Source organism: Salvelinus alpinus, chromosome 18 (assembly GCF_045679555.1).
Source record: "Salvelinus alpinus chromosome 18, SLU_Salpinus.1, whole genome shotgun sequence".
Classification (NCBI taxonomy): domain Eukaryota; kingdom Metazoa; phylum Chordata; class Actinopteri; order Salmoniformes; family Salmonidae; genus Salvelinus; species Salvelinus alpinus.
The window spans coordinates 33,967,462-33,991,792 of record NC_092103.1 but is presented as its reverse complement, the minus strand read 5'-3'; the positions used below and the strand labels follow the sequence as shown (position 1 = coordinate 33,991,792).

The following is a 24,331-nucleotide window of genomic DNA, read 5'->3' as shown; positions in this document are numbered from 1 at the left end:
GATTAAAAGTACATTTACATTGTAATACTTCTGACAGCCAACTTTCTAGCTCCGCACATAATTTTTGGACTTCATAGCGTTCCCAGAAAGCATGGATTATTGAGTCATTATTAGTTTTACACTTAAGACATGCTGTTGTTTGCTGGAGAATGTGTGAATTTTGTCTCATGTATAATAAATTCTATACATTTGTTTATACTGGCTTAAGCATTCATTTTTGTTAACTGTAATTTTGTTAGTTATGCTCGAGTTTTTGCTCACCTGAGTTATACCTCATGATAAGCTATTGACCAAGAGAGTATTCATTTATATTTTTCGTAGCTGTCTATTTACCACCACAAACCGATGCTGGCATTAAGACCACACTCAATGAGCTGTATAGGGTCATAAGCAAACAAGAAAATTCACATCCAGAGAAAGCACTTCTCGGAAACTGCAGCTAAATGTCACACCCTGATCAGTTACACCTGTCCTCGTTATTGTCTCCACCCCCTCCAGGTGTCGCTTGTTTTCCCCAGTGTATTTATCCCTGTGTTTCCTGTCTCTCTGGGCCAGTGTATTTATCCCTGTGTTTCCTGTCTCTCTGTGCCAGTTCGTCTTGCATGTTTCCAAGCCAACCAGCATTTTTCCCGTTCTCCTGCTTTTTGCATTCTCCTTTTTCTAGTCCTCCCGGTTTTGACCCTTGCCTGTTTCTGGACTTTGTACCCTCCTGCCTGACCATTCTGCCTGCCTTGACCACGAGCCTGTCTGCCACTTTGTACCTCCTGGACTCTGATCTGGTTTTGACCTTTTTGCCTGTCCTTGACCATTCTCTTGCCTACCCCTTTGGATTAATAAATATTGTAAGACTCCAACCATCTGCCTCTTGTGTGTGCATTTGGGTCTCGCCTTGTGCCTTGATACTAAATGCCTACTCTGTGCTCGCTTTGAGGCAAGCAACACCGAACCATGCATGAGAGCACCTGCTGTTTCTGGACGACCATGTGATCTTGCTCTCCGTAGCAGATGTGAGAAGGACTTTAAACAGGTTAACCTTCACAAGGTTGCGAGGCCAGACCAGGATGTGTACTCAGAGGATGCGCTTACGAGCTGGCAAGTGTCTTCACTGACATTTTAAACCTTTCCCTGACCCAGTCTGTAACACCTACATGTTTCAAGCAGACTACCATAGTCCCTGTGCCCAAGAATACCAAAAACCTGTCTAAATGACTATTGCCCAGGAGCACTCACATTTGTAGAGTTCAACACCATAGTGTCCTCCAAGCTCATCACTAAGCTCAGGACCTTGGGATTGAATACCTGGACTTCCTGACAGGCCGCCCGCAGGTGGTGAGGGCAACAACACATCTGCCACGCTGACTCTCAACACGGGGGCCCCTCAGGCCTGAGTGCTTAGTTCCCTCCTGTACTCCCTGTTCACCCACGATTGCCTGTCCGCGCACGACATTAATACCATCATTACCTTTGCTGACGACACAACAGTTCACCGAAGACGATGAGACAGCCTATAGGGAGTAAGTTAGTGATCTGGCAGTGTGGTGCCAGAACAACAACCTCTCCCTCAACGTCAGCATGACAAAGGAGCTAATTGTGGAATATAGGAAACTGAGGCCGAGTACATCCCATCCACATCGTCCTTAGATCCTCAAAAAGTTATATAGTTGCACCATTGAGAGCATCTTGACTGGCTGCATCACCGCTTGGTGCATTTAAACATTTCCTCTCTGCATTGTTGTAAAGTAAATCAATAAGCTTTTTACTGTTGTTTACGAAGCATGTGACAAATAAAATTTGATTTTAGAAAAGTGACGTTGAAAGAGGGGTCTCAAAGGAGCATAGGAGGTTTAAAGGGTTGTGAGTCTCAGTCACAAGATCTCAACCCAATTGAACACTTATGGGAGATTCTGGAGCAGCACCTGAGACAGCGTTTTCCACCACCATCAACAAAACACCAAATTATGGAATTTCTTGTTGCAGAATTGTGTCACATTCCTCCAATACAGTTCCAGACACTTGTAGAATCTATGCCAAGGCGCATTGAAGCTGCTCTGGCGGCTCGTGGTCCAACACCCTAAGACGCTTTCTGTTGGTGTTTATTTTATTTTGGCAGTTACCTGTATATTTCATGCACATGAAAGGTTTATCTTACAAGTACACATTTTCACCTGTGACAACCTATTTTATTTTGTAGATTATAGGCAGTTTGCTGAGCTTACTCTGACCCTCCATACCAGGTAGTTGAGTATAGCTCCATCTTCTGGGCATATGCTATGCACAGCACTTCAGGTAGGGTTTGCAGGGACCTAGGGCCACAGGGAATTTTTGTTTCCACAAGAATCACACAAAACATCCTTAGGTTCCCTCATACTGGCAGGCCTATTTTATTTTAGGTTTTCATTAAACCGTCCAAATGATTACCAATGATGAAATACATATCAATGTTTTCTCCCCTTCTCATTCATATTGCTTAAATAACAACACCACACGCCATGAAAGTGAAACCAAGCTATAATAAATCATTATAGTACCCATGCAGTGCGAAACATTTAAAATTCTGTAAAAATAATATATACAAATAATCGAAATCATTCATTACAAAAAAGCGTGTCAGGTTCCACATGTCTCCTCACATCTGGCTCCCCTTCAGTGCAGGATGTGATGTCATCAGCTAATGTTTACAAGGTACTGAGAAACTCTTTGACCTGGATGAAAAGCACATAACAAGCTGTTAGCACACAATGAATATGGATTAGCGTCAATGTAATTTGTGTGTCAGGTCAGTCTAAGCATTTGATGTGGACACAATATGGAGCAAAGCTTGGACGTGTGAGAGGATGACAGTACTACAACTGGACAGGAAGTGCAGGAACAATTTACCTCAATGTGTGTGTGTGTGTGTTTTACTAATGGCTTTTTTGATATCAGTTGTAGCATCTGTGTTAACCCTCAACATGAAACGGCTACATTAGCAGCTCCTCAGGCCTCATTTCCATAAATTAAACGTTGAGTGTGTTTGTGTGTGTGTGTGTGTGTGTGTGTGTGTGTGTGTGTGTGTGTGTGTGTGTGTGTGGGTGTGGGTGCGTATCTTTATCAACATCCCTCTACAATTAATTTGACAGTAGTCAGTGATAACAGGATGTTTTTCACTACTGCCCTCCAAACAGCATGTTTCCTTAACAAAAATAGCAGCTAAATATAGTCACATCTAGCTACTTCTGAAAAACACTGCTACATTAAAAATAATTACCAATTTCCATGAAAAACAAATGGGCTGTATTCTTACCTTTTCCACCATGTCCGCACCCTTGACCTTGTCAACTTTGAAATCTTCGTTAACATCTAGCGTCAGAATGGGCACGTTATTCAAATACTTATACTCCATGCTGTGGGTCAGGGCCAAGAGGGAACAGGACATATGGTTAGTGACAACAACGCAAGACACACACACACACACACACACACACACACACACACACACACACACACACACACACACACACACACACACACACACACACACACACACACACACACACACACACACACACACACACACACACACACACACACACACACACACACACACACACACACAGCTTATGCAATAAACTACATATTTTTTACTCAGGTCAGGCTTCTTAATGGTTGTTTCCTTGTTATTTAAAGGTTATTTCCTTTAAAGCCTGGATCTGCAGTTGCTTTTCACAACAGAAGCTGCTTGTGTTGAGAGAGAAAAAATAGAGTTTGATGGAAAAACAGGGGTTTGGCCCAGCCCTACTCTATTTCTTCACTCTCACAACAAAAGCAGTGGCGCAGCTTCTGTTGTGAAAAGCAAGTGCGGATCCCAGCCCTGATCTGCAGTTTCTTTTCCCCACAGAAGCCGCCCCACTGCTTGTGTTGTGAGAGATACATTTTTTTTGTTTGAACGAAAACATGTGGGTTTTGTCCAGCCATAGCCACTGGACTGGGCTTGGGGAAAGGTGCGTTTTTGCGCTAAATCCCGCACACTCTAATGACCTTCATTGTCCCTCATATCCCCAAGCCAGCCCAGCGGCTATGGCTGGGCCAATTCCAATGCTTTTGTTCAAACTCTATTTTTTCTCCCTCACAACCCAAGCAGTGGGGAGGCTTCTGTTGTAAAAAGCAACTGAGGGTTTAAGCAGAAATGACTTTGTAAGGGAAGACATCCATCTTTGTAAGGAAATTCAAAGCTCACAATAGACCTTAGAAACAAGCCTGTTTCCTGTCTCATCCACCTTAATCTTGTTCCCACACTTCCACCCAAATGCATGAAGTCTGGTGGACCAACACATCAAACTTGGCCTTCGTTAGCCAATACAGGGAGATTAATTGGTTTTATCTACCAGCCAATCATGTCCCACAACACCTTCCCCCTAACCCTCCCCCGTATACTCGTGTGATTCCCTCAAATTAAATGATGACTGTCACGCCCTGACCATAGAGAGACATTTTTTCTCTATGGTGAAGTGGGTCAGGGCGTGACTGGGGGTGATCTAGTTTATTTATTTCTATGTGGTGTCTATGTTTAATTTTTCTATGTTGGTGATTTTGTATGATTCCCAATTAGAGGCAGCTGGCTATCGTTGTCTCTAATTGGGGATTATATTTAAGTAGCATTTTTTCCACCTGTGTTTTATGGGATATTGTTTTGAATTAGTGCACGTAGCATCTCTGTAGTCACGGTTCGTTGTTAGTTTATTGTTTATTTGTTTTTGTCTTTGCTAAGTTTCACTTTATTTAATAAATTATGTGGAACTCAACATCCGCTGCGCCTTGGTCCGATATTTATTTGAACGTGACAATGACATATACTTTACTCACTAGATCACTCCCATAGAATTTTATGGTCACTCCCACTAAGGCCAACTTTGAGTGCTTGATATCCCAGCCTTACATGTGATGTGCGCAATAACCTGGATACGAGGTTACATCCATCTATAAAATGTAAAAGTTTAAGCATTTTATTTAATGCTCCGACACACACATGCGCAGACACACGTCCCTGCCTCAACCCACTCCCTTCCGTAACACTCCCTTCCTCCCTCACAATACCAACACTCCCTTCCTCCAATACCATCAACACTCCCTCCCTTACAATACCACCAACACTCCCTCCCTCCCTTCCTCTCACCACATGGTTTTGTGCTGCAGCCAGCTCTCGTGTTTGAAGTGAAGTTTCTCCAGGTACTCCAGTGGAATGCCCTGCTCCTCCTCTCTGCCTCTCCGATGCAGCCTCTCCATGCATCTCTACACACACACAAGGACCAGTGTAATTACATTGTTACCACACAGGTATAAGTGTACCTTAATTTAATGTTTTTTTCTTTCTTTTTAGCATGAGGTGTATACCAGTACGTAAAAAAACAATAGGCTACACTATATAATCGACTACAATGTAATTTAAATGTTTTGTACGGTATGTTCCTGATGAACATGTAGTGAGGTCAAATTAATTGCTGACCTCTGGTGCGGCTCGGAGGTAGATAATGCCATCCAGCTCGATGTGTTTTCCAAACTGTTTATGGAGCCAGCCGTGCCAGTCCTGGTAGATGGACCACTCTGTCTCGTTCAGACACTCACTCTCATACAGGTTTGCCGCAAAGATGTACCTGGAAACAGACCCAACAACAACAAAGATGTACCTGGAAACAGACCCAACAACAACAAAGATGTACCTGGAAACAGACCCAACAACAACAAAGATGTACCTGGAAACAGACCCAACAACAACAAAGATGTACCTGATGTCCCGTAGAGCATGGCGCTTGCAATGTCAGGGTTGTGTGTTCGATTCCCACGGGGGACCAGTATGAAAAAGGTCAAATGTATGCACTCAGTAATGTAAATTTCTCTGGATAAGAGCGTCTGCTAAATGACTGAAATGTTAAAATGACTGAAATGAAACCGACAACAACAAATCTGTTCCTGGACACAGACACAACAACAACAAATCTGTTTCTGGACACAGACACAACAGAGCTGTTCCTGGACACAGACACAACAACAACAAATCTGTTTCTGGACACAGACACAACAGAGCTGTTCCTGGACACAGACAAAACAACAACAAAGATGTACCTGGACACAGACACAACACAGCTGTTCCTGGACACAGACAAAACAACAACAAAGCTGTTCCTGGACACAGACACAACAACAACAAAGCTGTTCCTGGACACAGACACAACAACAACTACAAAGCTGTTCCTGGACACAGACACAACAACAACAAAGATGTACCTGGACACAGACACAACAACAACAACAAAGCTGTTCCTGGACACAGACACAACAACAACAAATATGTTCCTTGACACAGACACAACAACAAAGATGTTCCTGGACACAGACACAGCAACAAACATGTACCTGGAAACAGACACACCAACAACAAAGGACAGATGAGAGTGGTGTGCTTAGAAGCAATGTTAGAGAACTATTTCCTTGGAAATAGAACTCTAAACCCTATCCTTGGTATCATATCTTAGACCCTATCCTTGGTATCATATCTTAGACCCTATCCTTGGTATCATATCTTAGACCCTATCCTTGGTATCATATCTTAGACCCTATCCTTGGTATCATATCTTAGACCCTATCCTTGGTATCATATCTTAGACCCTATCCTTGGTATCATATATTAGACCCTATCCTTGGTATCCAATCAAAGACGACATGTAACGTTACCAAGTTTGACTCTCCTGGTGAGATGTCCTGTTCATTCATACCTGTCACTGTAGACGGAGCGCTCGAAGAACTGCACTGGGTTCTCTGCCTCTCTGAGCTTCCCATTGGTGGATTTCATCTGGGCGCGGACCCTGCTCATGCAAGCGTAGGTCTGGAAGGTGTAGGCCCATCTCTCTGGCTTCTCATACATCATCTGCAGCACGTTACCACCACTCTTCTGGGACACGGTCAGCTCCTGGGGACAAAGAGGAGAAGGTGGGTTTAATACTGAGGCTAAGAGAGATACAGTACCATTAAATGTACTGTATACCCTTGCACATCAAAGAATACCAACCACAGAAATACCACAGCAATACAGTTATAATCAAAGAGTTATCACAGATATATTGTATTGTGTGTGTGTATATTCTGCAGTATCGCGATGTAGGCTAACCACTACTGAGTGAACAGAGAGTGGTGCCAGGCTCTCTGTGTATGTGTGTGTGTGTGTGTGTGTGTGTTTATCACAGGAGGTTGGTGGCACCTTAATTCGGGAGGACGGGCTCGTGGTAATGGCTGAAGCGGAATAAGTGGAAGGGTATCAAATACATTAAACAAACGGTTTCCATGTGTTGAATCCATTCCATTTGCACCGTTCCAGCCATTATTAAGAGCCATCCTACCCTCAGCAGCCTCTACTGGTGTGTATGTGTGTGTGTGGTTAGTTAGGTGGTCCAATCTGACCACAGGTTACGGAATGTGTTTCCAGTTCGGCATGGGTGTGGTCAGTGTTAGAAATTAAGTAGCAATTTCCAGTGGTGGAAAAAGTACCCAATTGTCATACTTCAGTAAAAGTAAAGATACCTTAATAGAAAATGACTTAAGTAAAAGAGAAAGTCACCCAGTAAAATACTACTTTAGTAAAAGTCTAAAAGTAATTGGTTTTAAATATAGTTAAGTATCAAAATTCTATGTAATTGCTCAAATATTATACTTTAAAGTATAAGTAAAAGTATAAATAATTTCAAATTCCTTATATTAAACAAGCCAGATGGCACCAGTTTTTTATTTATTTACGGATAGGCAGTGGCACACTCCAACATAATTTACAAACGAAGCATGTGTGTTTAGCGAGTCCGCCAGATCAGAGGCAGTAGGGATGACCAGGGATGTTCTCTTGATAAGTGCATGAATTTGAAAAAAATTATGTCCTGCTAATAAGCATTCAAAATGCAACGAGTACTTTTGGGTGTCAGGGAAAATGTATGTAGTAAAAAGTACATCATTTTAATTAGGAATGTTGTAAAGTAAAAGTTGTCAAAAATATAAATAGTAAAGTAAAGTACAGATACTCAAAAAAACTACTTCAGTAGTACTTTAAAGTATTTTTACATAAGTACTTTGCACCACTCGCATTTCTCAATGAAAACATCCAAAGGTAGCCTGTCTGATTCTAATGGTGGGCGGGAGAGTGTTGGGGATGGGCATAGTACTTATTCACCATGTGGTGTAACAATAATGTCAGAACACCTCTTGATATTACAGTGGACAAAACCAGCTGACTATGTAGATTGAGGAATTGAAATAGTAGGACAGACATATTTGACATGATTGAACTGAAGATTGTGGTGTGGTGATGTATGTTGGGTGGGGCAGCCAGGGTGTAGTGGTGGTCAGTAGTGGTGCCCTGCCCCGTCGCCATACTCAGCTGTTCAGGGTGGGGGCCATCTTTTCCCCTGGGTGTCTATTCTAACAGACACTGACCAGTGCAAAGTGGGACAGATGGCAGCTGCTGTATTATTCTAAACACAGCACATACTGTACACACACACTAGACTAGGACAGTATACTGTATGTACCGTATACAGGGGGATTTAGAATACCGAACACCGCCATTTCCTTGTTGCTAAAACTCAAATAGTTTGCCTAATTTCAGTTTATGTGACAAAATAAGATAGTATAGTGTAGAGGAATCATTGTACCATCCAAACCGCTGTGAAATATATTTTCAATAACCAATAATATTGTTGTTTCAGCTGTTTGAAGCTGGTGTACAAACCAGAAAGTAAAAGATACAAAAACAAAACTTAAGAATGGGGAGTATAGAAATAGCGCACATATAGAACAGATCTACCGCTTCATAGACTTGCTTTCAAGTGGAATAATAGATCTATAACTCACATTTCTATGTGAATTTGGTCAGGTCGCCCCAAAAAGTTACATACTGCCACTTTAACTATCTACGATGTGCCAAATAAATTATCTCCAGCTCAGGAATCCAGCTATGCATTTGGTTTGCTAACTTGCTAGATATGTGGCTAGCTTGCAAGATCACGTTTCTAGGTTACAGCAGAAAATCTGCCCACGGTAAATAAATACATTTGGAAAGAAATAGCGGCCCTTGTATGCACTGCCGGTAATACGGTATACTCCGGTATGATACAGGAACGGTATGACGGTATTAACATCTCGATACCCCCAACCCAAAAACACACACTCAGTCTCAATGCACAGTCATACTCAGATGTCTCTCTTGAGATATCTTAGGGCAGGCATGACACAGAGCTGTCTATCATGCCACAGAACTATCACACACAGAAAAATATGTATCTACACAACATTTACATTTTAAATATCCCGTACACCAGGGGTAGGCAACCCTGGTTCTGGAGTGACGCAGGCACTTAATTTTTGTATTTAACTGACAAGGAAGACCAGAACTGTTGAATTTACTGTTGAACTATTGAATCATTAAAATGATCAATGAGCCCAGTTGGTCAGGTGTGGTGCCTAGTTAGAACAATACCCTGCATTACCTGTGGCACTCCGGGAACAGGTTTGCTTAACCTTGCCGTACACCCTGACTAGATCCTTTTTAGCAGCTGTCCCATTATGACAACATTCAGGGTTCCTCTCTGACTGGTTTCATCAGTTCATTCCTCCAGGGATTGTTATCTAGGTTACGTTCAAAATGGCACCCTATTCCCTAAATAGTACACTACTTACACGACTACAGCACTATGGGCCCTGGTCAAAAGTAGAGCACTACATAGGGAATAGGGTGCCATTTGGGACGTAATCCTAATCTAATTTCTGATCAATTTTTGGTGTTAGCAACTGGATAGAACTTTAAACCACTAGGGAGGGAGCGGATAACTAACACCCTCTTCCACTTATCTATCATTCAGAAATATTCAGCCCTGATCCAGACATGTATGCATGAGCCATGTAAGAAGTGGCCAATCTTAGCATCTGAAGTTGAACTCTTTGCATGGGTTAGTATTGTAACGGCCCTGGGTTTATAAGCGCGGAAATCGAAACTGCCGTTCGAACATGCTTTTGCGGCACAGTCGATAGCGCGCCGGACCTCCGGCTCAAAGGTCGAGACCTGCTCCCTGCCTGTTTCATTACACTGGTGTCAGAAGTGATCGGACAGTGCGTGTGCTTGGCCGGTGAGCGCGTTCCTGTAAGACGTAGAGTCGCAAGCTAGCGCGAGGATGCGCTCTTTGAAAGGAGGGAGTAGTGTAACGACCCTGGGTTTATAAGCGCGGAAATCGACGCTGCCGTTCGAGCATGCTTTTGCGGCACAGTCGATAGCGCGCCGGACCTAGGGCTCGAAGGTCGAGGGTTCGAGACCTGTTTCATTACTGCCTGTTTCATTACAGTATGTATACCGTCTCTGTGTGTGTTCATTAATCACAGGTCAATCTCATTTGAGGGATGGGTGAAAGTTCGGTCAGATAAGCATACTGTACCTCAAACTCGCTGTGTTGTGTTTGTACATCGCACCACCTGGCGATGGGTTCGGGCACTACTTCCCAGTCTTTGCTCTGCTCTTCCAGAAGGCGCACGAATGTAGATTTGCCCGCCGCTGCGGAAATGATACTGAAGTCAGTTTCCATTTCCACAATACCCCCGACTGCTATACAATTTCAAGTTCAACCATATCTATTTACAATCTTTACAATCTATTTACAATCTTTAAAGACATTTCAGTTGAAAATAACTACAGTATTGTGACTACATCTCTCACTAGAATAACACGGAAGCCCTGGTGCGTGACATTAAACACATTGGCATAGTCATTTTATCCTTTACTTATCCTGCGCATCAGCTAGCTAACGTTACATTATTTAATTTAATCAACAACGCTAGCTACAAGGCACGCTCTATAGTTAAACGTTTTAGTTACGAGCTAGCTAGGGACAGTATAGCAATTGTATTACTTTTAGCAATCCTACATTAAAGTTGGTGACCATTTTAAACTAGCGTTACTTACCAATGTTGCCTTCTATTGAAATTCGTTTTGTCTTGTCCATAGTGTCGTTTAAGAGACTAGGACCTGCTCTCTTCGGCGGCGTGGGAGACATTTTCTTTTATAGATATTTGGTCTATTTTTCTTGAACTCGAAGGTTTCGTTACAGCTGTCTGGACTGTAGTATCTTCAATTCAGATGCAATTGGTTCAGAAGGCGCGTTGTGGCGTTATGTTTGAAACTTTGGCGGCAACAGCTCTTAGTCACACTGTAAGCAGCCTGTCATGGGAGTTCTCTAAAGTTTGTGGTAGGAGGGATATAGCCCCACCTACTATTTTACTGTTTGTTGCGCCACTGGTTATAACGACCCTATTCAACGGATATGATTTGATCAACACGAGCCATACACTACATGATACTATAGGTCTACTTTCTTCTGCAGAGAAGTAAGACTGAAGACAATCGGTTTAGGCTACTTTATTTCCCCAAAAATTTAGACAAAGATAATCTGGTCAAAGAACACCTTTATTTCCACCATAAACAGCATTCAGTATTGTACAGTTCAGTAACTTTCATCACCCTTAGGCAATTCATATTTACAACTCAGTCATCAGAAGATTGCATGTGATGAACAAGCATTTTCTTGTTCTCAGAGAAGCATGGCAGATGGCTTTGTTACTTTACCACCTTCTGATCAACACAATCATGTTAATTTTCTAAAGCTATGTCAAAATAACACATTGAAATAAGTAAGAAGGAAATATGACATGGTGTAAAAGAAGGAAAGAAACAACCTCTAAAAGAGACCCAATAACATTCTTTAATATAGACTTACAACTATCAGTCCATGCCAGCTACCAAAATATGATATCAAAGCAAAATCCTGTCCTTATTGTTGTATTTACAGTATGGATTTCATAGCAGAAGTTATTTGCATCTCCATATCAAATCTTCCTGAAAAGATAGTATAAAATGGCATTTAAACATTCTATTGTACTCATGTCTTACTGCATACTATAGTAGTAGGTCTATAGTGAAGTCCTATAACAGCAACGTGTCTCAGTACCAATATCTACCACTTTAAAACACCACTACCTCTGAATAACACACAGAAAGAAAAGCATTTGCTCCCATCTGTATGAATGGAAAATAGTAAATTGTTTATACTTTGAAGAGTGGCATGACCATTATTGCATAGTAAACATTTTCATTTTGGATTCCATCCCTCTGCAGCACGGCAATACATTACTCAACAGAACTTACAAAAGGCATAGGAAATCACACTATTGAAAGAAGCATACGCTGATAGCACTGAATGTGCTGTTATAGTTTACTACGTGGCTCATCACTTTAGTAACATTATATGGGAAGATAATGCAACAGAGCCTAAATGACGTAGTTCAGTAGTTTCTAAAAGATAAGAGACAGCATATTTGCCGTAAAGGAAAAACATTCAGGCAAAGAGGTCAGGAAACTGTTCAAAGTGCTTCATGGCTGGTTAGACAAAGGGCAAGGGAGCACCCCATCTTTGTTTATAAAAGTACAGTAAGTATGGTAGCCTGAGTACCAGTCTGTTTGTGCTATCATGCCAACTCTCGGTCACTGATTGGCATGCCGAACCTGTTTGACTTGACAATGACAGCAATGGAGAAGGCAAGAGCACAAACAGATCTGGGACCAGGCTATAACTACAGTGCTCTTGGCACTCAAAGACAATATTTTACTTGTATACTGTATGTGGCCCATCAAATACAGCTTTTGCCATTACTGGTATTGTAACAGTTTAAACTACTGTAGTCGTATCTAGACCTGACTTGAAAACAGACAACAAAAATGACCATATATTGAGGCAAATTAAAACATGGACCCAAACCTCAGATTTAAATTTCTCCATTCATATTAAAGCTGCTCTTTTATAGTTACATAGAGTAACACTTTAATGGGAATCTCAGAGAAAGCCAGTGAGGGCAAATGTTCCCTTTGTAGCCACCAGTATGTTGTGCACTTCTTTTGTTGTTCTGTGGGAGAGTGAGTGTGAACTAGCCTCGTACTACCATCCTGAACTCGCAAGCTTACATAAATATGTTTGCCTACACTGACATATTTGTGTACGCTCACAAGATGAGGATGGTAGTACGAGGCTAAGCATGAACCATAAATCAGGCACTTCGAAATATCAACTCTGTTTGATGGATTATACCAACTCTGTTTAGTTTATCAATGGATGTTTGATGGGTTTTATATCAACTCTTGTTTGGCGAGTTATGTGAAGTCTATTTGGGTTTTGGTTAGCCCACAATCCATTTAATCCAGTCATCTCATTATACCAAGACTAGGCAATGGGGTCATTTCTTCAACCTAATGTAAGGAGTTTTGTTGCAGTTATCACCAATGTGACCAATATACTCAAATATTTGTACAATAGTTATGTAGTCCTTTATTTCTTACATAGCCTCTATGTTTTGTAGAAGCATCTGATATATATACACCAAATAGAGGAAGGTAATAAATACCAGTGATTTCAGTTTTGGTGATCGGTCCAAATTAATGCAACCATAATGAGCACATACCAGCTCAGACAGTAGTATAGTACTCCCTCATAGCCTAACCCCTTTGTCTATGACAGTGTAAGACTCTTCCTTACTTACCTGGCTTTCTTGAGAACATTTCCCCAAAGTTAGCGTATGCTGTATACATATAGCCAGTGCAGGGCAGGGTAGAAGGGACATCTGTGCAAAAATAATAGTAGAATACCATAGAGTTAAAATAATAAGTCAGTCTGGGTTTATCTGTCCTTGGTGGTCAGTTTATCAATCAGCTCCTGAAGTGGCACCAGCTCTTTCCTGTCAATCAAGTTAAACTCCTGAAAGAGACAGAGGAAAACCTGGATTAAAGCAGGCGATTGCTACAGATTGGTGATAGATACATTGTAGATTGTAACATCTGAACATCTGGAAAAGCGCTACATAAACCCAATCAAGTGTTACCATCTTTATATGTCTCAGTCATACCGTAAAAAGGGTCATTGCCTCTAGTTCTTGGCCGCATACACTGAGGATAGCCTGGCTGCCACTGAGTCAACATCAAATGAGCTAGCTAAAGCAGATATAAAAAGACTGGGAACCAAGTATATCCATCTTTAACTTTTAAACGTAGCCTTACCAGAACTACACCATTACCAATAAGGGGTAGGCCTACAGCTGAAATAATAGCCTTGGGAACCAGACTACATTGATAGTGGGCTCCGGTCCAATACCTGAACAAAGAAGATGAAGTGTTTGAAGGAGGTGTTGAGGTGGGCCTCCTCCTGTAGCTGCATCACAGAGTCAAAGTGTTGGTGGTAGATGTGGGCGTAGACCCTGAACAGGCGTTTTAGGATGGTCTTGGCCACAGACATAAAGTTCCGCCTGAACGGGACACCTTGAGGGCAAAGGTACAAAGTATACAGATTTATCAGTGTATAAAACAACTAAAGATAGATGACGGTGTCGCTTCACTGGAAATGCAATATGTAGACATGGTTATGCCAAAACATGGACATGAACTCCTACCTATCTTAGACGGAAAGAGTGTCTCATCATCGAGCTGGTCCTGCACCCAGGTCATTAAGTAATCAATGTACTTGGGAGCTGAGCATTTGATCGGCTTCTTGATGTTGGTACCATCTGCCCAATGATACTCATATCTACACAAAAAAAGTTACATGAATGGCAATGTATCATTATGACATAGGCAGAAAGGCAAGCAAGTCCACACCCCCACACTTACTTAGGCCCAGCAGACATGACAGGACAGCTCTCTTCAGTGCAGAAGTCTGTTATGGTGCCATAAAGCATATTGATCTGGTTGAAGAAATCTACAGCTGTGGACGTAAAGAAATAACAAGGCATCATGAGGGGCATGTGAGCTGAGCTCCAGAGCATTTATATCCTCCAGACAACATTCATATAGAAGAAAATAAAAGTTATAGTGTGGGATCTCAGATCTAATTAGTGTGTTGGCAGACATAGGGGACACAATAGCCCTCTCACACAATCATTCAGCCCTCCAGAGTCGCCTCTCCCGATAAGCAGACTACTGGAAATTAAATCTTGCTCAGTGCCCCTGATTAGCTTGAGACGCCCATGCATCCCTCTCTCAAAGACACATGACCTACTATGCACATTGAAGTCAGTAGAAGAGCAAAGCTCTGAAAGTTCCACCTGTCAAACCATCATCACCTACTATACTGAGACATGAGAAATAACAAATTGGACGTCCTTTTTCACAGACAGCTCTGGCTTAGTGAGGTTTGCGTAGCCTGGTTCTCTATTTGCTAATCTCACAGCAGAAACCCAGACAGCTTGTCCGCTGAATGACTGGGTTAGGTCATCAGTGTGTGCCAGAGGAAGTGAGACATCCGCTGAACGAGTCATCCGTCTTGGTGGAAAACCAGAGACAGCAAAGAAAGCACCGACAGGGGTGGACAATCATCTCTGTTTAACATTCAATGTAGTTTTTGGTCTGGAGTTTATGCTAAAATCCTTCCCAGATACTAGGCCCAATTCTTCACTGGAAATTAACTCCTCAGCCTTGCAGACTGCTATTGAATCTGAGTAGACACTTAAAAGGGGATCAAGATTTGACACTATGTTAGTGGTGTTAAGGGGATAGAGAAGTGGATGTGTTCCTTACTGTTAACTGCCACCCACTCGTTCAAGTCTTCCCCATCGGGTAGCATGACAGCCATGCGCAAGTTCCCACTGCCCAGTGTCGCCTCGGCATGTTTCAGCAGCTCATACTGATGAGATCCCTCCGGGATGTTCTTCTTGGGCTTGAAGGTCTTGGATGACCGATTGCCACTGTGGGAGAAATTAGATTGGAAAGACAATGAAATGGATCAAGTGTGTGTGTTTCTAGTTATAAATGTCACATGCACAGTGTAATGCCTTTCTTGCTAGCTCTAACCCCAACAATGCAGTAGTCAATAACAATGTAATACTAAAACTAACGTAAGGTAGAACAAAAATATATAACACAATATATAAAAATAAGAACACAATATAGTAAGCAAGCATTCTATATACAGGGTCAGTTCCAATACCATATTTACAATGTGCAGGGATACTGAATCGACAGAGGTAGACATATTTAGGGGTAAGGTGATTAGGCATCAGGATATGATAAACAGAGTAGAAGCAGCGTATATGATGTTTGTATGTGAGTGGGTTTGCATGTGTGTAAAGTCAGTATAAATGTATGTGCATATTATGTATGTATGAGCAAATGGTTGAGTTAGTGTTTGTATGTGTGTTGGTGTGTCAGTGTGCAGCCCTGTGAGTGTTCATAGAGACTGCAAAATAAGAATAAAATACAAGGTTCAACTCAAATAGTCCGTGTAGCCATTTTGTTAGCTATTTGTGTGTGTGTGTGTGTGTCAGGCAGGGAGATAAAGGAAGTGAAGTAGGGAGTGATACAGTAGGCTACTAATTTCTTTAAAATAAAGAAATTGTTATATAATAGAAGAGCATATAATATTTTGTTCAACAAAAGCTGACCTCACACACCCTCTGAAAAAATTGCAACGGCCAAAGTACTCTCTTTGATAGTCAGCTAACGTCAACAATTTGGTTAAAAATGTAACTCCAGTGTTTGACAAAAAAAAAATAGCACTCTGATTGCAAAACGTATCTTTTCAGTCATAGCAAACTAGATAAGCTGCGTAGCTAGCTAACAACTAAGGCCCATTTGCTTGCATGTACTGTATGCAACGTTAGTTCGCTGGATACCGTGATGATGCCACACATTTGCTAATTATTTAGAGAGAGATAGTCATAGCAAATTCAGCCAACTTGATAGCAATAGATAATAATATCTAGCTATTTGTTATAACGTTAGCTAGCTAGCTGAACTAGTTAGAAATCGTGGCATTTAACAGTACAATTCAGCGTTCGGCTACAGACCTAGCTAAGTAGATAGTTAACGTTAACTACCTATCTATCTATCCAACTAACTAACGTTACTGTACACTCCACATACACTCAGCTAGCTAGCGTTTCCATGTTGTGGCTAAACTTAGCCTAGCTATATGTGTTAGCCAGCCGTGAAAATGTTATAGGCTTATGTTAATACGTTAGCTTGAAAAGGCAGGCACATTGAACAAAATAATACGTGGGAGACGAATACTCACAATAGAAAGCTCATGTTTCTCTTCTTTATAACGTTAAAGTAGAGAGAGTGAAGTCAAAACAAATGCTTCCAGTGCAATGTCAGGCTTGTCAAACTGGTCCAAATTACGGACTGTTTAAGCGGACCCTGAACTAAAACTTCGTCCTACGACTAAAATGTAGCTTTGCATCAGCGAGCTCTGCAACATCTAGCTACCTAGCCAAGATATAAAGTCGACCGCCCAAAACGTTTGCTTATCTGGATGACTGACTAGCATTACTATGAGATCTGGTAAACTGCACAGCACATTTGTTTACAGCAAACTTCAACGATCCCTACTTGGAAATTAATTCTCGCGATAGAATCCCATTCACGTTTTCATAGTACTCTACTGTCATCAGCAGAGAGCAGTGTGGAATCGTTTTTCTCTGGACATGATGGGGCCAACAGACACAGTTGCCCTGTTTCCTGCCATATACTTTGCAGTATTTCATTTTTCATGTGTTATTTCTTTTTTTGTACTTTTTACCCTCAATTGGTAGTTACAGTCTTGTCCCATCACTGCAACTCCTGTACGGACTCAGAAGAAGCAAAGGTCGAGAGCCATGCATCCTCCGAAACACAACCCTGGCAAGCCACACTGCTTCTAGATACACTGCTCACTTAACCCAGAAGCCAGCAGCACCAATGTGTCGGAGGAAACAAGACCGAAGTCATCATGCCCGACCCGCCACAAGGAGTCACTAGCGCGATGGGACAAGGACATCCCGGCCGGCCAGACCCTCCCCTAACCCGGACGACGCTTGGCCAATTGTGCACCGCCTCATAGAGTCTCCTGGTCGCGAACCCGGGTCTGTAGTGACGTCTCAAGCACTGCGATGCATTGCCTTAGACTGCTCCGCCACTCGGGAGGCGTTACAATTGTTTTTTGTTCTAGACTTATTCTAGACTTTTTTCTGTCATCAACATGAGGACCTTTTGAATGTTGCGTGCACGCACCAGTCGGATCAACCAATCTGCGCTTCGAAGCCGTTCTGAAACCAAGAAATCCTGGGCTCCCTCATCTGGTTAAGAGAAGCCGGATATATTGTCCCCGTCCATTCAGCCAGCAGGGTGTTCTGTCCATCACACAGGAAGAAAGAACTCCCTGGGAGTTAAGCTAGTGGCTGTAGGTAGCCTAGTGGTTAAGAGCATTAGGCCAGTAACTGAAAGGTCGCTGGTTTGAGTCCCCAAGCTGACTAGATGAAAATCTGTTGATGTTCCCTAGAGCAAGGCACTCTGGATAAGAGTGTCTCTGCTAAATTACTAAAATGTAAAAAGAAAGGGAGAAGGGTTTGTCTCATGATTAACAAAACATGGTGTGATAACATACATGAACTCAAGTCCTTTTGTTCTCCCGATCTGGAATTCCTCACCATCAAATGCCGACCGCATTACCTCCAGAGAGAATTTTCTTCAGTCATCATCACTGCCGTGTATATCCCCCCCAAGCCGACACCACGACAGTGCTCAAGGTACTACACTGGACTATGTGCAAACGTGAAACCGCATATTCTGAGGCCACATTTATTGTAGCTGGGGACTTTAATAAAGGAAATCGGAGGAAAACTCTACCGAAGTTTTAACAACACATTTCCTGTGCTACATGCACATCAATAACTCTGGATCATTGCTACTCTCCCTTCGGTGACAAGGCCCTCCCCGCCCTCCCTTTGGCAAGTCAGATCACGCCTCCATTCTGCTCCTCCCCACCTATAGGCAGAAACTTAAGAAGGAAGCTCTTGTGGTAAGGACTGTTCAATGTTAGTCTGACCAATCAGAATCTATGCTTCAAGATTGTTTTGATCACACGGACTCTGAAATGTTCCGTGCCGCCTCTGAGAAAAGTGTCGACGTTTACACTGACTCAGTGACTGGGTTCATCGGGAAGTACATAGAGGATGTTGTTCCTACTGTGATGATAAGAACTTATCCAAAACCAAAAACGTGGATAGATCGCAGCATTCGCAACCACCACATTTATCACATGATCGCTGCAGCTGTACATAGTCCATCTGTAAACTACCCACCCAATTTACCTACCTCACCCCCCATACTGCTTTTATTTATTTACTTTTCTGCTCTTTTGCACACCAGTATCTCTTCTTGCACATGATCATCTGATGATTTATCACTCCAGTGTTAATCTGCTAAATTGTAATTATTCGATTTATTGCCTACCTCATGCCTTTTGCACACATTGTATATAGATTCTCTTTTTTTCTACCATGTTATTGACTTGTTTATTGTTTACTCCATGTGTAACTCTGTGTTGTCTGTTCACACTGCTATGCTTTATCTTGGCCAGGTCGCAGTTGCAAATGAGAACTTGTTCTCAACTAGCCTACCTGGTTAAATAAAGGTAAAATAAAAAATAAAAAATTTAACCATGGCAAGGTGACTGGGAACATGGACATGTACAAACTGACCAGCTATGACCTCCGTAAGGCAATCACAGGTAAAACGACAGTACAAGGTGGAGTCACAATTCAAAGGCTCAGACACGAGACATACACTGAATAAAATTATAAAAGCAACATGCAACAATTTCAGTTCATATAAGGACATCAGTCAATTGAAATAAATGCATTAGGCCCTAATCTATGGATTTCACATAGGCCCACCTAGGCCCACCCACTTGGGAGCCAGATCCACCCATTGGGGAGCTAAGCAGTGTTGGTCCTGCTCAGTCCCTGGATGGGAGACAAGATGCTGCTGGAAGTGGTGTTGGAGGGCCAGTAGGAGGCACTCTTTCCTCTGGTCTAAAAAATATCCCAATGCCCTAGGGCAGTGATTGGGGACACTGCCCTGTGTAGGGTGCTGTCTTTCGGATGGGACGTTAAATGGGAGTCCTGACTCCCTGAGGTCATTAAAGATCCCATTGCATTTATCGTAAGAGTAGGGGTGTTAACCCTGGTGTCCTAGCTAAATTCCCAATCTGGCCCTCAAACCATCATGGTCACCTAATAATCCCCAGTTTACAATTGCCTCATTCATCCCCCTCCTATCCCCTGTAACTATTCCCCCAGGTCATTGCTGTAAATGAGAATGTGTTCTCAGTCAACTTACCTGGTAAAATAACGGATAAATAAAAAATATATATTTTTAAAGCCTAGCCAATCAGAATTAGTTCTTCCCCACAAAACGTGTTTATTACAGACAGAAATACTCCTCAGCAACCCCATCCCCCTCCTCAGACGATCCCGCAGGTGAAGAAGCCGGATGTGGAGGTACTGGGCTAGTGTGGTTACACGTGTTCATCGGTTGTGAGGCCAGTTGGATGTACGGCCAAATTCTCTAAAACTAAATCGGAGGCGGCTTATGGTAGAGAAATGAACGTTCAATTCTACTGCAACGGCTCTGGTGGACATGCCTGCAATCAGCATGCCAATTGCTTGCTCCCTCTAAACTTGAGACATCTGTGGTATTGTGTTGTGTGACAAAACTGCCCATTTTAGTGTTGACTTATATTGTCCTCAGCACAAGGTGCACCTGTGTAAAGATCATGCTGTTTAATCAGCTTCTTGATATACCACACCTGTCAGGTGGATGAATTATATTGGCAAAGAGAAATGCTCACTAACATGGATGTAAACATTTTAGAAAAATAATTTTTTCATGCAGATGGAATGTTTCTGGGAACTTTTATTTCAGCACATGAAAAATGGGACCAAAACTTTACATGTTGCGTTTATATTTTTGTTCAGTTTATGTGGCAGGGAACCCAGACAATCACGGATGACAAATGGAAAGTCAGTCACTTCGCGGACACCGAAACCTCTCTCCAGGACAAGCTAAACACCTTCTTTGCCCGCTTTGAGGAAAACAATATAGAACCGCCAACGCGGTTATATTGTTTTCCTCAAAGCGGGCCTCCGCCGTTCACAAGAACAGTGTACTCTCATTTTCCATGGCCGACCTGAGTAACCCTCAGGTAACCCTTGCAAGGCTGCCGGCCCAGACGGCATCCCAAGCCGCATCCTCAGAGCATGTAAAGACCAGCTGGCTGGAGTGTTTACAGACATATTCAATCTCTACATATCCCAGTTTGTTGTCCCCACTTACTTCAAGAAGTCCATCATTGTTCCTGTAACTAGGAAAACGAAGGTAACTGAACTAAATGACGATTGCCCCGTAGCACTAACTTCTGTCATGAAGTGCTTGAGAGGCAAGTTAAGGACCATGTCACCTCCATCTTAACTGGCACCCTAGACCCACTACAATTTGCCAACCTGGTCTCAGAGCATTTCGTATTATTCTGTACGTAAATCCGAAATATTCCGTTTAGTATGATATGTTTTGTTTTGTATGGTACGTTTTAATTTCTGTATGACCATCACCAATTTCGTATGATATGTTTCGAATTACAATTTGTTTTATATGTTCTGAATTTTCAAAATGTACAATATGTTATGAATATGCAAATGTACAATATGTTACGAATTTGCGGGACGTTTGATACATTGCTATTTTGCTAAATGTATGATACGCTACGAATTCTAACTAGGTGCCTAACTTTAGCTAGGCTAGGGGTTAGGGTTAGGGCTTAGGGTTAAGTTTAGGAGTTATGTTAAAGGGTTAAGGTTAGGGGAAGGGTAAGCTAACATGTTATGTAGTTGTAAAGTAGCTAAAAAGTAGTTGAAAAGTAACTAAAATGCTATAGTTGTCCATGATGAGATTCGAACTCGCTTACCCATCCACCCCGACCAACCACCCTACTTTCGTTTTTACCTTAAGTAACAATCTCTCTTATGTAACCATTCGAAATGTAACATATCATACAAAATGGAGTAACTCAGATTCACGTACAGAATAATACGAAATGCTCTGAGAACAGGTTGAATTTGCATACCGCCCCAACTGATCCACGGACGATGTAATCGCCATTGCACTGCACGCTGCCCTATCCTACCTGAACAAGGAATACCTATGTAAGAATGCTGTTTATCGACTACAGCTCAGCCTTCAACACCATAATGCCCTCCAAGCTCATCACTAAGCTCAGGGCACTGGGTCTGTATCCCTCCCTGCGCAACTGGGTACTTGACTTCCTGATGGGCTGACCCCAAGGGGTGAAGGTAGGCATCAACACCTCCACCTCCCTGTTCTCCCATGACTTTGTGGCCAAGCAGGTCTCCAACTCAATCATCAAATTTGCTGATGACACAACAGTGGTAGGCCTGATTACCAACAACGACGAGACAGCCTACAGGGAGGAGGTGAGAGCCCTGGTGGAGTGGTGCCAGGAAAAAAACTCTCCCTCAAGGTCAACTAAACGAAGGAGCTGATCGTAGACAGCAGAGAGAGCATGCCCCCATCCACATTGATGGAGCCACAGTGGAGCGAGTCAAAAAGCGATGACGTGCAGGAGCTTGCAGGGATTTTTTTTTGTTGATTTTTATAAAGCATTTGACACAGTAGAGCATCAGTTTCTCTTCCACTCCCTTGAGAGACTTGGCTTTGGGGATTTCTTCTGTAAGGCTATTAAGACACTCTCTGCAAATGGGAGCAGCTCAATCAAATTGAAATATGGCACCTCATCTAGATTTGAGTTAAAGAGAGGAATTAGGCAAGGTTGTCCTATCTCCCCGTACCTGTTTTTATTAATCACCCAACTTCTTGCAAATTCTTTAAAAAAATAGTCCTGTACAAGGTATTTCCATAGCTGGTAAAGAAATTATTATAAGCCAGCTGGCTGATGATACTACACTTTTTCTGAAAGACGCTAACCAAATTCCCATATCGATCAATGTGATACAATCCTTTTCCAAAGCGTCTGGTCTATACCTTAACATTAATACATGTGAACTCATAGCTGTCAAAGATTGTGTTTCACCTTCATATTATGGTATTCCAGTAAAAGAAGAACTTACATATTTAGGCATAACCATTACAAAGGATCAGAAGTCTAGAGGCTTACTACATTTTAACCCTCTTATTAAAAATACCCAGAAGAAGCTAAATAAATGTCTACAGAGGGACTTATCTTTAAAAGGTAGGGTCCTAATAACCAAGGCTGAAGTTATCTCTAGACTAACATATGGCGCTCTATCTTTATATCTTGACAGTAAAATAAGCGAGATAGACCAGATGCTTTTCAACTTTCTTTGGAGAAACCGTACCCATTACATTAGGAAAACTGTTGTAATGAACACTTATGAGAATGGTGGACTGAATTTTCTGGACTTCTGGACTACTTTAAATAATACTTTTAAGATCAATTGGATAAAACAATTCCTAAGAAGACCCACTTCTATCTGGAATTTTATTCCTCATCATGTCTTCTCTACTTTTGGTGGCCTTAACTTCATGTTGTTTTTGCAATTATAATATTGACAAAATTCCAGTGAAACTTTCTGCTTTTCATCGGCAGGTTTTCTTGTCATGGTCCTTAATTTATTAACACATTTTTTCTCCACACAGATATTATATATGGAATAATCGGGATATATTGTATAAAAATACTTTTTTGTTTTTAGAATATTGGTTCCGAAATAATATCCTATTGGTGAGCCAACTGGTAAATGCAGAGGGTCTTTTACTCAGTTATAAGGAATTCTTATCACTTTACAAGGTCCCTGTAATACCTAAAGATTTTGCACTTGTTTTAGACGCCATTCCCTCAGGTGTTGCTCAGTTATTCAGGAACGTGTCAAGACCTGACCATCAGAGCCTACCTTCTATTCCCCCTTTGACTCATCAGTAGGAAAGATTTGTTTCTCTTTTGGTCCATTCAACAACAGAGCGATACGAACCTTGTTTCAGCAGGATGTTGTATCTATACCTTATGTCATGCCTTATTGGAATGGATTTATTGATAATATCTGTTGGAAAAAAAGTTTGGATGTTGCCACACATATACCTACTTGTTAACAAAATTAAGGAAGTTTCCTTTAAAATTATTCATAAATATTATCCTGCCAACCACTATATGAAGAAGTTTAAGGAAAACATCAACTCAAATTGCTCCTTTTGTAATGACCACCCAGAAACAGTGTTGCATCTTTTTTGGCATTTTATTCATGTAAGAAAACTGTGGCAAGACATCAGTAGATTTATAATTGAACACATTTATGAAGATTTTACACTATTGTGGAGAGATGTACTGCTTGGATTCTTTACATACGATAGAAATAAGCTGAAACATTTTTATGTAATTCATTTCAATATTCTTTTGGCCAAATTTCATAAACACAAATGTAA

The 24,331-nt window shown here is 41.7% G+C and overlaps 2 protein-coding genes across 2 annotated transcripts; both read right to left on the bottom strand.

Annotated features, from left to right (window-relative positions):
• Nucleotides 1–2,352: 2,352 nt before the first annotated feature.
• Nucleotides 2,353–11,251, bottom strand: dck (deoxycytidine kinase). The gene is made up of 7 exons (XM_071351090.1): nucleotides 10,967–11,251; nucleotides 10,443–10,558; nucleotides 6,750–6,943; nucleotides 5,483–5,630; nucleotides 5,153–5,268; nucleotides 3,284–3,383; nucleotides 2,353–2,702 (listed from the first exon to the last, which is right to left on the bottom strand). Exons 1-7 carry the CDS (start codon nucleotides 11,055–11,057, stop codon nucleotides 2,676–2,678), a joined length of 792 nt encoding a protein of 263 aa, XP_071207191.1. The 5' UTR covers nucleotides 11,058–11,251; the 3' UTR covers nucleotides 2,353–2,675.
• A 198-nt stretch (nucleotides 11,252–11,449) lies between these two features.
• LOC139544218 (MOB kinase activator 1B-like) lies at nucleotides 11,450–17,444 on the bottom strand. The gene is made up of 6 exons (XM_071351091.1): nucleotides 17,112–17,444; nucleotides 15,617–15,783; nucleotides 14,711–14,804; nucleotides 14,494–14,627; nucleotides 14,199–14,362; nucleotides 11,450–13,805 (listed from the first exon to the last, which is right to left on the bottom strand). The coding sequence occupies exons 1-6, from the start codon at nucleotides 17,123–17,125 to the stop codon at nucleotides 13,728–13,730; spliced, it is 651 nt and encodes a 216-aa protein (XP_071207192.1). The 5' UTR covers nucleotides 17,126–17,444; the 3' UTR covers nucleotides 11,450–13,727.
• Between the last annotated feature and the right edge of the window lie 6,887 nt (nucleotides 17,445–24,331).